The sequence below is a fragment of the Poromitra crassiceps genome (genome assembly GCF_964638095.1).
Source record: "Poromitra crassiceps genome assembly, chromosome: 2".
Classification (NCBI taxonomy): Eukaryota; Metazoa; Chordata; class Actinopteri; order Beryciformes; family Melamphaidae; genus Poromitra; species Poromitra crassiceps.
Genome location: NC_139624.1, coordinates 1,260,486 through 1,272,500, shown reverse-complemented (window position 1 = coordinate 1,272,500; position 12,015 = coordinate 1,260,486). Strand labels below are relative to the sequence as shown.

General features: G+C 41.6%; 1 protein-coding gene across 1 annotated transcript in view; it reads right to left on the bottom strand.

Annotated features, from left to right (window-relative positions):
- Positions 1-3,673: 3,673 nt before the first annotated feature.
- LOC310791620 (semaphorin-7A-like) overlaps positions 3,674-12,015 on the bottom strand; it is a 28,587-nt gene continuing 20,245 nt past the window's right edge. The window contains exons 11-14 of the mRNA XM_083653284.1: positions 11,269-11,384; positions 8,893-9,038; positions 6,751-6,815; positions 3,674-5,922 (exon numbers count right to left, since the gene is read on the bottom strand). Coding sequence (XP_083509410.1) covers positions 5,570-5,922; positions 6,751-6,815; positions 8,893-9,038; positions 11,269-11,384 — 680 coding nt within the window. The 3' untranslated portion in view covers positions 3,674-5,569. The remainder of the gene's footprint in view (positions 5,923-6,750; positions 6,816-8,892; positions 9,039-11,268; positions 11,385-12,015) is intronic.

The window sequence follows — 12,015 nt, the reverse complement described above, 5'->3', positions numbered from 1 at the left end:
TTTTTCCATAAAAAAATGAATTATGAAATTTGGGGAGTATTAAACTCCAATAAAAAAAGGTGTGTCCTAACCAGGCAGTGTAGTAATGTCATTCTACATTGACTTTGAGTCATTAGCTCATATGACCTGGGAGTTATTGACCCGAAAAGCCACATTTTTCAGAAAATGCATGTTTCCATAAAGAAATTAATCATGAAATATGGGGAGTATTACACTCCAATAAAAAAAGGTGTGTCCTAACCAGGCAGTCTAGTAATATGATTCTACATTGATTTTGAGTCATTCGGTCACATGACCTGGGAGTTATTGAGCCGAAAAGGCGAATTTTTCAGAAAATGCATGTTTCCATAAAGAAATTAATCATGAAATATGGGGAGTATTAAACTCCAATAAAAAAAGGTGTGTCCTAACCAGGCAGTCTAGTAATATGATTCTACATTGATTTTGAGTCATTCGGTCATATGACCTGGGAGTTATTGAGCCGAAAAGCCACATTTTTCCATAAAAAAATGAATTATGAAATTTGGGAAGTATTAAACTCCAATAAAAGAAGGTGTGTCCTAACCAGGCAGTGTAGTAATGTCATTCTACATTGACTTTGAGTCATTAGCTCATATGACCTGGGAGTTATTGAGCCGAAAAGCCACATTTTTCCATAAAAAAATGAATTATGAAATTTGGGGAGTATTAAACTCCAATAAAAGAAGGTGTGTCCTAACCAGGCAGTGTAGTAATGTCATTCTACATTGACTTTGAGTCATTAGCTCATATGACCTGGGAGTTATTGAGCCGAAAAGCCACATTTTTCAGAAAATGTATGTTTCCATAAAGAAATTAATCATGAAATATGGGGAGTATTACACTCCAATAAAAAAAGGTGTGTCCTAACCAGGCAGTCTAGTAATATGATTCTACATTGATTTTGAGTCATTCGGTCACATGACCTGGGAGTTATTGAGCCGAAAAGGCGAATTTTTCAGAAAATGCATGTTTCCATAAAGAAATTAATCATGAAATATGGGGAGTATTAAACTCCAATAAAAAAAGGTGTGTCCTAACCAGGCAGTCTAGTAATATGATTCTACATTGATTTTGAGTCATTCGGTCATATGACCTGGGAGTTATTGAGCCGAAAAGCCACATTTTTCCATAAAAAAATGAATTATGAAATTTGGGAAGTATTAAACTCCAATAAAAGAAGGTGTGTCCTAACCAGGCAGTGTAGTAATGTCATTCTACATTGACTTTGAGTCATTAGCTCATATGACCTGGGAGTTATTGAGCCGAAAAGCCACATTTTTCCATAAAAAAATGAATTATGAAATTTGGGGAGTATTAAACTCCAATAAAAGAAGGTGTGTCCTAACCAGGCAGTGTAGTAATGTCATTCTACATTGACTTTGAGTCATTAGCTCATATGACCTGGGAGTTATTGAGCCGAAAATTTTCATTCATTTTTTTATGGAAAAATGTGGCTTTTCGGCTCAATAACTCCCAGGTCATATGAGCTAATGACTCAAAGTCAATGTAGAATGACATTACTACACTGCCTGGTTAGGACACACCTTCTTTTATTGGAGTTTAATACTCCCTAAATTTCATAATTCATTTTTTTATGGAAAAATGTGGCTTTTCGGCTCAATAACTCCCAGGTCATATGACCTAATGACTCAAAGTCAATGTAGAATGACATTACTACACTGCCTGGTTAGGACACACCTTCTTTTATTGGAGTTTAATACTCCCCAAATTTCATAATTCATTTTTTTATGGAAAAATGTGGCTTTTCGGCTCAATAACTCCCAGGTCATATGACCGAATGACTCAAAGTGAATGTAGAATGACATTACTACACTGCCTGGTTAGGACACACCTTCTTTTATTGGAGTTTAATACTCCCCAAATTTCATAATTCATTTTTTTATGGAAAAATGTGGCTTTTCGGCTCAATAACCCCCAGGTCATATGAGCTAATGACTCAAAGTCAATGTAGAATGACATTACTACACTGCCTGGTTAGGACACACCTTCTTTTATTGAAGTTTAATACTCCCCAAATTTCAGAATTCATTTTTTTATGGAAAAATGTGGCTTTTCGGCTCAATAACTCCCAGGTCATATGACCGAATGACTCAAAATCAGTGTAGAATACACTGGCTGGCTGGTAAAATCATCGACAATTCGACACATCTCTGTTATTGCCTTTCAAAAACCTGACATTTTATTTTGAAACCCTGAAGTTGGTCAACGCGCGGTGTATTTACCGTAAGGTCTGCAATAAGGGCGCCCTTGAAATGTAGGAGCGGCTGGCTTGACGAGGCAACAGCGTGAGTAGGCTGGCTTCACCGCAGTAAACAGTTGGTGGGTTGCTGCAAAACCAAGATAACACCGGCCAGTGAAACACACAGACAGCTGCTACAGCTCTGCTCCTACATGTAGCTGCTGATATCATCTTTTCAAATAGCCTATCAAATGCATGCGCATTGCGCAACTCACCACTCACTTCCTCTTACTAACACCCAGTGAATGTAGACCACAGACCAGCCTGTTTCTGTCATCAAGTTAGTCACATCCCCCTAAAGGCTTGTCTCTTGACATATGAGTATGGTTATTCCACCCCCGGTTATATGACGCATCCTGGTTTTGAGGAGTGCTTAAACATCTACCACATTAGTCAAACACATGAGTCAAAAGGAGGGGGCTTTGTGAAGACCCTCAGGAACTCTCATACAGTACCTACCTGCTCTTTGGAAAGATTGCATTGCAACCAAATGGGGACAGACCCCAGTGTTTGGGGAACGTTCCACTGCATCAGTGTGGTATCTAGTTTCTAAATGTCTCTAACCAGAGAAGACGGCTTCTTTTTAAATCAGCAGTGCCTTGCTTCATACTAAAAGTTCAACATGTTATCTCCTCGCTGTCAGGTGCAGCCAGTCTTCTGGCCACTGGGCGGCTTCACACCTTTTTTTATGTCTTGCTCACTAGCATTGAAATGATTTGTAATAATCACTCTCCTCCCCCAGATTTCAGATCACCTGTCCAAGCAAACATTTCACAATTGCAGTTTCACTGTGTGATGTTGACACCTCAGCCCCGTCACAAATCTTTCACCACAAGGCCATAAATGCATCATAAAAATATATAAAACTGTTCTGGAAGAATTTGAAAGTGTTCATAATTTTTATGAATATGCCACTCTTTCAGACAGAGAGATAAACAGTCAAATGTGTGAGCGAAAGAGAGAGCAAGAGAGACTGAGTTAGAGGTCTGACTATATATATAATTGAGAATGTGGGCTCTGTTTCAAGTTCTGTGTTCAGCTATGCCGTTTTACGTGCGATCGGGCTGAAACCTTTTGGGTGTGTAAAGGTCACCTATGCGGGTGACCTATGGGGCCAGATTTTTTAATTAGGGCAGATTAATTGCCCCAAGGCTATATAGTTCAGTGGTGATGTCATACATAGGCATTGTGACATCACTGATGATGTCATCAGTGACACACAGGAGAGACTGAGGGAGATAGAGAGAGACATTGCACGCGCGAGGCCACGGGGCGGCTGAGCTGCGTATGCAAGGGTCAGCTCAGCGAGCTGCAGGGTGGGCGAGCCTAGGCATTAAGCATGTGAGATGTCTAGTTAAATATAAGCAGACTGCAAGTGGTCAAACAGGCTTTTATTGTTTGTTAGATAATCAGCTTGGAAGGCACTTAAATATAGTGCAAATTACATCACATGAAACACTGTCAAATACCCAAAATAAAGTGCTAAAGATTCCTTAATACAGTGCAACCAGTCAAACAAAGTTCAAAGTTAGGAAGCGATTCGATTGGTGGTACGGTGGTGCAGTGGTAAGCGCTGTCGCCTCCTGGGTTCGATTCCCACCTGGGACGCTGTGAACGCTGAAGGAATGCGTGCCCGTCCGCATGTTCTCGAGTGCCCACCGCCCGGGTGGGGTCGTCAAAAGGGCCTTTCTGTGTGGAGTTTGCATGTTCTCCCCATGCCTCCTGGGGGTTTCCTTCATAATAGGAACCCCCTCCACCAAAACATGCAGTATCTTGGTTGCTAATGTGGTTCCTCCTCTGGTCGTTAAGGGCGCCTGTTCAGAGGGAGGGGAACTCATTGGAATAGCATGATCCTCCCATGTGCTATGTCCTACCGGTGAAGCTTCCCCTGTCAGGTGAAAAGAAGCGGCTGGCTAACTGCCCATGTCTCGGAGGAAGCATGGAGCCAGTTTTCGGCTCTCCCCAGATCGGCAGAGGGTGGAGCAGCAACCAGGATAAATAAATTAAAAATAGGGAAAAAATAAAGCGATTCATATCTACATACAAATGATGTCCTTAATACAGTGCAATCAGTCAAACAAAGTTCAAAGTTAGGAAGCGATTCATATCTACATACAAATGAACTCCCAGAGGAATCATACTTCACGCTCAATAATATCAAAACACATCAAAGCTCAAAATCACATCGTTCTCTCTGCTGAGTCTCACTACATTGTTTGACTGAAAAATAAGGATGGCTTAAATAAGCTGACTGAACCTCATATTTCAACTTCTCCAGCATAAATACAGTTGGTCTGTGTGGGAACGCCCACAAAATGTTATGGCTGGCGTGCAAGACTAGATAGTGGAGTAAAACCTCCCATATATCTCTATGGGCTGACTCACCAAGGGCGGCTCTACACTACAGGATTGGGGATTCTAGAGCAGGTACATAGACGTCTGTTCAGATGTTCCGTTCACTGCGGGGGTTGAATCCCTGATCCTGTCTGCCTGGGTTGGGCTAGCAGCTAAATGCTAACTCTGCTGCATTGGAAGAATCTATTGTACTGTACAAAGTGCACTCTGTTCTTTTTTAAATTGAGCAATGGATTTCGACAGGAATACAGGAAATGGCTTAAAATAGCTGCAGTAATAAAGCTTGCCAAGCAAGTTTGAGGTAGTATGCAAGGTAGGAAGTTAACATGATGGTAAAATGCTAAAGGGTAAAATGGACTGCATTTATATAGCGCTTTTATCCAAAGCGCTTTACAATGTGCCTACATTCACGCATTCACACACCGAGGGCAGCCAGCTGCCACACAGGGTGCTGGCACAGCCATCGGGAGCAATTTGGGGTTCAGTGTCTTGCCCAAGGACACTTCGACATGTGGACTGGAGGAGCCGGGGATCGACCCACCGACCTTCTGATTAGTGGACGACCCGCTCTACCTCCTGAGCCACAGTCGTCCCACATGATGCAATACACGTTCAAAAGAATGTATTGTAATACAAGACTTGGATGATGGGCTGCACAATTCATCACGTACATGTATGATCATAGATGGCCATTTTAATTTCCACAATCACTAGTAGAAGGTTGGCATAGTGGCAATATAAGAGCATTGATCAAATGTTCCACTCGCCGTTGAAAATATTTTACGCTATTGCAGTCGATGTCAAGATGCTGATATAGTGCCATAAAATCAATCGTGATCACAATTTCTAGCAAAATAATCTGGATGATCATGTCAGTCATAATAACTGTGCAGCCCTATAGCTACTGTATTGTTATTGTACAGATACCTGGAGCTAACAACACAGACTCATGATCACCGCAGCCAGCAGATAAACCCAGGCCAGTGGGCTGGATGCCTGGCCTGCGCCGTTGCGGTCCAGGTCTAGGCGGTACTTTGCCAGGGTTCTTCTGTAGCCCATCTCCTCCATCACACAGCTGTAGGTGCCCTCCTGCTCCAGACCCATGCTGTCAATGAGAAGGAGGCACTGCTGCTCCTTTGGGCTGCAGGGTATTATTGCAGTTCCATGATGCCAAGCGTACGTAGCATGGTGGGACGACACCGGGCACCGAAGGAAATACTTTGACCCCAAGAGAAGTGTGACACCTTCTGCATCTCCTCCAATCCTATCAGAAGAGCTGGTAAGCACTGAAAACACAACACAAGGATGTCTGCTTGTTGTTTGCTAGATTAGTGTTTATATTGATTGATTGATTGAAGTTTATTTCAAATAATGCAACAACAACAAACAATAAGTACAGATATAGCCTTAAGCCATTAAAATATATAAATGTATGAAAGAAACACAAAGATCAAACTAAATTTTATCATTACATAATATTTGAAAAGGAGTGGGAAGAAGTATACACTTATTTAATCCCACCCACTTTCCTCAAATCATAATTTACTAATTTCAAAACTATATACTTATACTTATATAGATATATATATTTATATATATATATATATATATATATATATATATATATATATATATATATATATATATATATATATATATATATATATATATATACTTATATAGATATAAGGTTTTACAGTGGAAGGATTTCAGAGGCAGATGTGTGAAACAAAATGCTCAACAGCAATATTGCCATTTGGTAGGTAGTTCTCATGGGCGGAGTCAGTGCTGTGTTAATATTAATGGTGATATTTCCCTGCCAATCAGGTGCAGTGACCAGCCAAGTAGCAATTTCATTGGGTGCAAGCAGATCTTTTTCCATCTGTGCCAGTTCTATCACACTTGGGTGTAACCAACAGATTTTTGGTAATATTGTGACCAGAGACAGTAGCGCAGGCTCACAGCAGCCAGTGGCACACCTGTTGTAAAAAGCATTGTATGAGGAGGAATAAATTGTATAGGTGTGGTAGGAGCCAATCAATTTCCTCTCATCCCTTTTAAAACAGTGCTGCCATCAGAGTCAAAGCTATGTGTTGTCTGCTTTGGCATCTCACCTTTCCCACCTCTTTGCTTCTGGCACACCATGCAATTCCCATTCTCCACATCCTGCAGTGTTCCACTGTGAAATGAAAAGTGCATTTGAGTTGAGCAAGATCTACATGTGAAGTAGGGATGTAACGATAACCGGTTTTAATGATAACCGTGATAAAATTCCTTACGATAACCGTACCGTTTCAAATTTTAATTATAATTCAAACCGTGGTACCATGATTACCGTGTTACCATGGTTACAGTGCTTTGAAAAACATGGTAAATACTGTCCATCATCAACCAAAGTTGTCAACAGTCTCCCAGATGCAAACGTGCAGCCTTGGAGAAATGATTTCAGTGAGTGTATCACTCCTTTTTGGGTCTCAGTTTTCAATATAAAATGTTGTAAAATGATTTCAGTGAGTTTCTCTCTACTTTTGAACATTTTTAGCAATTTTTTACGAATACCGTGATAATACTGATAACCGTGATCATTTTGGTCACGATAATCGTGATGTGAAATTTTCATACCGTCACATCTCTACTGTGAAGTACTCGAGTCCGGTCTTGAGTGTGAGGGATCTCGAGAGCCCCTCCTCACACTGCAGGCAAAAGTGGCCCAAATCTGAATTCCCCAACCCCCCCCCCACCCCTCTCTCCCCGTAAGTGACTCAGGTCTGTTTTTTCCATGACCGTGTGAACAGTACAAATCACACAGAATCTGATCTTTTCAAATGTGACATCCTCTGTGCCACTTCTGAGTTCCTCATTTCACTTCAGTACATGTCATCATAATACAAATCTTTTAGATAACACTAAGGTTACTATGGTTAAAATACAACCGACAAAAAACAGGAAGATGTCAGCAAAATTGTGCAGGATCTATATTGTGTGTATCAGAATTTCCACCAACTGAACGACTACAGGAAAGAAGGGTGGTGACAGAGTGGTCTCGCTTACCGTTTAAAGACACCATCCACTAACCACAACTATAACATACCAGTGCTATTGCATGTGATCATGTTTCTCAAAACTAAGACAACATTTCACACCAACTCTCTTGGTTCCTGTCAGAAGGGGATGTTGCTACTTCTCTTTTGTCACAAACAGTGTGGCATCTTCCTGCTTTGTGCTATAAAGTCATCTATCTTTGTATCATTGAGCCATCCAGCACATTTCCTGCCAAATTGGACCTGGTGGCACATCATGTAAAAGGCACTGTATGCTGCCAACCATCTGGTCACGATGGCCTTGTTTGTTTACAGAAATTATACTTTAAATAAATATGGCAAATAATAAATAAAATTCTACATCTAAGTGGAAATAAGGAATTTCACTCCAAAACGCTCTATCTCCAAATTGAAATATTGCCACCTGAAATTCATTAAGTCTTACTAATTAGCAGGTTAACATTTTGGTTGGCTCTCAACTTGACATGACATGAACATGAGTTATGATTGTACCTTTATGGCAGAAATAATTTTCTAAGATGTGTGTTTTTTTGTTGTTTTTTTGGTCGAGAGGTAGAATGAAGTAGCCTGGTTAACACCAGAGCAATCTAGTAAGAGAGTGGCGGAGGTCCAAAATGCGTGACTCAGTAGCCAATGAACAGCCAGGAATGGGTCTCGCGCTACGTTTGAATGCTAAAATAAAGCTGACAATATACAATTTCATTCTTTAAACGTCAGACTTTTTCAAAGTACATCACAAACTGCAACTCGACAGCGCTTCTTAATCCAGAACCTTACTTCCAGGAACTCTTGAGAGTAAAAAAACGGGTCCAATTGGAGTGAATGGTGATGTCGCGACTCTTCTATATACACGGCTCTGGTTAAAACCATTCTATTTGGTTCTGTGGATCCGTCTGGCCTCCTGCCCGGGGCGGGTGTTTTCAGAAACAAAGTGTACAGGCCAATCAGGGACCTGCCTTGTAGTTGACATCATAATCGACCAATCAGGAACGCCACTGGCAAAACAGTAGTTGCTGCCTCCATGGCTCTCCGGCTGGAGCAGTAGCATCAACGTTTGTCGAGTTTACACAACCATAAGTGCAGTTATTGCAGAAATAGACTCAATAAAGACGGATCCACAGAAGGAAACAATGTGAGTTCACCGATCCTGATGGTTTTAAGCAGGCTAAGAATGAAGATCTTCAAATGTCTTACGGTGTATGAGGGGTACAGTGGGTGCTGTTCCACCCGCAGTAGGGATCTCTGGCCAGGATGCATTCCTCACAGCTGTCTCCATAGTGGCCACAGCTCCCCACGTCCAGCTGGACCAGTTCACTGCTGCTTCTCACATAGAGCTTCCTCTGCAGGGTTAGACGGATACAGCTTAGCAGATACATGGCACCCATATTGGCTTTTTAATCAAAACTGGATATTGGACAGTCAATATTGTCCAGGGGTTCCTCCCTGATCATAGATACACAAAAACAGTCTGAATTATTTTTTTATCAGTTTTAGCCGCGCTCAATTCCTAGGCTCGCCCACCCTGCAGCTCGCCCGCCCTGCAGCTCGCCCGCTACGTGGGCTGCAGCTCTCATACAATGGACAATTGCCCAACTTCGCATCACTGATGATGTCAGTGTGTGAAAGAAAAGTAGAGTCCGCACATTGACAGATGACACTGTGACATCCTCAGTGACATCACAATTGCTCGAGTGACCATCACTGATGACATCATCAGTGACATCATTACTGACCAGAATCATCACAAATCTCACAATGTGGGACTGCAGACAGACACTCATATTTTAGACTTATTATTTCTTATGGATTAAAGTCTTATAGCAAGAGCCCTTCAGTTCCTAGATGTGTGTAGTCAAGTCAAGTTTATTTGTATAGCACATTTCATACACAGAGGCAATTCAAAGTGCTTCACATAAAATGGTTGACAGGAAAATAAAAGAATAGAAGAAGAGAATAACATGGACATTTAAAAGCATCACAACAAAACTTAAAAAAAGATATATTTTTAAAAAAGGGTATAAAAAGTGCATTAAGCAACAGGCGCAGCAGTTGCAAAAAAAAAAAGCGACGGTAAACATAAAAGTCTTTAGTCTATTTTTTAAAATAAGTAAGGTTGGGGCAGATCTGAGGTTTTCAGGCAATTTGTTCCAGCCAGCAGAAGCATAGTGGGTAAATGCGGCCTTCCCATGATTTGATTTGATCCTAGGGACAGTTAATAAGCTGGACCCTGCTGACCTAAGAGTTCTAGACGGTTCGTAGCGTGGGAGCAATTCAGCTATGTATTTAGGGCCTAGGCCATTAAGTGATTTATAGACTAATAACAGTATTTTAAAATCTATTCTATGACACACTGGCAACCAGTGTAAGGACTTAAGAACTGGAGTGATATGATCAGCTTTCTTAGTCTTCGTTAGAACTCTAGCAGCAGCATTCTGAATGAGCTGAAGTTGCCTAAGTTCTTTTTTGGAGAGACCAGAGAAAAGGCTATTGCAGTAGTCTAACCTACTGTAGATGAAGGCGTGAATTAGTTTTTCTAGATCCTGTCTGGACATGTAGCCCCTAATTCTTGCTATATTTTTAAGATGATAAAAAGCTGATTTTCTGATTGACTTAATGTGGGAGTTAAAGTTGAGATCAGAATCAATAATAACGCCAAGACTTTTGACTTGATCCTTTAGGCTTCAGGGATCGAGACTCAAGGCATGCAGTGATTTTAAGCCTTTGTTCTTTGGGACCAAAGACGATCACCTCTGTTTTGTCTTTGTTTAGCTGTAGGAAATTCTGGCACATCCAGTTATTTATTTGATCAATGCACTGGCACAATGATTCTATGGGAGTATAGTCAGCTGAGGAAATAGTTATATACAACTGAGTGTCATCTGCGTAGTTATGATAGGCTACTTTGTTTTTTTGCATAATTAGGCCTAGAGGGAGCATATAAAGGTTGAAGAGAACGGGCCCCATAATGGATCCTTGAGGCACCCCACAAGTCATCCTAGTTAGGTCAGATGTGTAATTGCCAATGGAGACGAAGTACTTCCTGTCTTGAAGATAGGACCTGAACCACTGGAGGACCGTACCCGAAAGCCCAACCCAGTTTTCGAGTCTGTCCAATAAAATTGAGTGGTCAACAGTGTCAAATGCAGCGCTAAGATGCAGTAGCACTAGAATCAAATTTTTGCCTGAGTCTGTGTTCATTCTAATGTCATTTATGACTTTAGTAAGCGCGGTTTTTGTGCTGTGATGGGGGCGAAAGCCTGATTGGAGTTTATCTAGGAGATCATTTGAGGTTAGGAATCTATTGAGTTGTAGGTAAACAACCTTTTCAATTATTTTGGCTATAAAGGGGAGATTAGATATTGGTCTGTAGTTACTGATTACCGATGCATCAAGGCTACGCTTTTTTAGTAGGGGTTTAATAACTGCAGTTTTCAGGGACTCAGGAAAAGTGCCGGTCAAAAGGGAGCTATTAACTATTTGCAATAGGTCCGACGACAGACAGTTATAAACGCTTTTAAAAAAGCTTGTTGGAAGGGTATCGAGACAGCACGAAGATGATGTCTGACTCACAGTGGTGGACTGAAGCATCATGGTGAGGATGTGGTCAGGCTGGCTGAAGGGTTGATACTCAGTGATGAAAAACGCCTTGGTGTTCGTCTCCACAGCCTTGTGAACTCTTCCATTCTCTGTGGGGAAGCATACCGGTAATAATATGATGTAATATAGCACTGACAGAGGAGGATGAGTAAGTGTCCTACCCACCAGGCCACACACCCAGCCAGCCACACACATCCTTGTACTTCTAACCTCTTGGGGGCCATATTGCATGCGTTTTCTCTGGGGATCTGGGGAGAGCTGAAACTGGCTCCATGCTTCCTCCGAGACATGGGCAGTTATCCAGCCGCTTCTTTTCACCTGACAGGGGGAAGCTTCACCGGTAGGACATAGCACGTGGGAGGATCACGCTATTCCAACGAGTTCCCCTCCCTCTGAACAGGTGCCCCTAACAACCAGAGGAGGCACCACTTCAGCGAGCAGGATATTGCATGTTTTGGTGAAGAGGGTTCCTATATGAAGGAAACCCCCAGGGGGCACGGGGAGAACATGCAAACTCCACACAGAAAGGCCCTTTTGGAAATTGTATAAACAGTAAGTGTGTTTCACCTTGCTTGAGTCATATCGTTTCAGCAGACTAAAGGTCCTTACACATCAAGAGCGAGGCGAATATACGGCATGAAATTGCGATGTGAGTTTTGACCCACCTGTCAATCACAGCCACAGATGTGTACACGTTGGAAGCGAATTTCTGAAAAATCA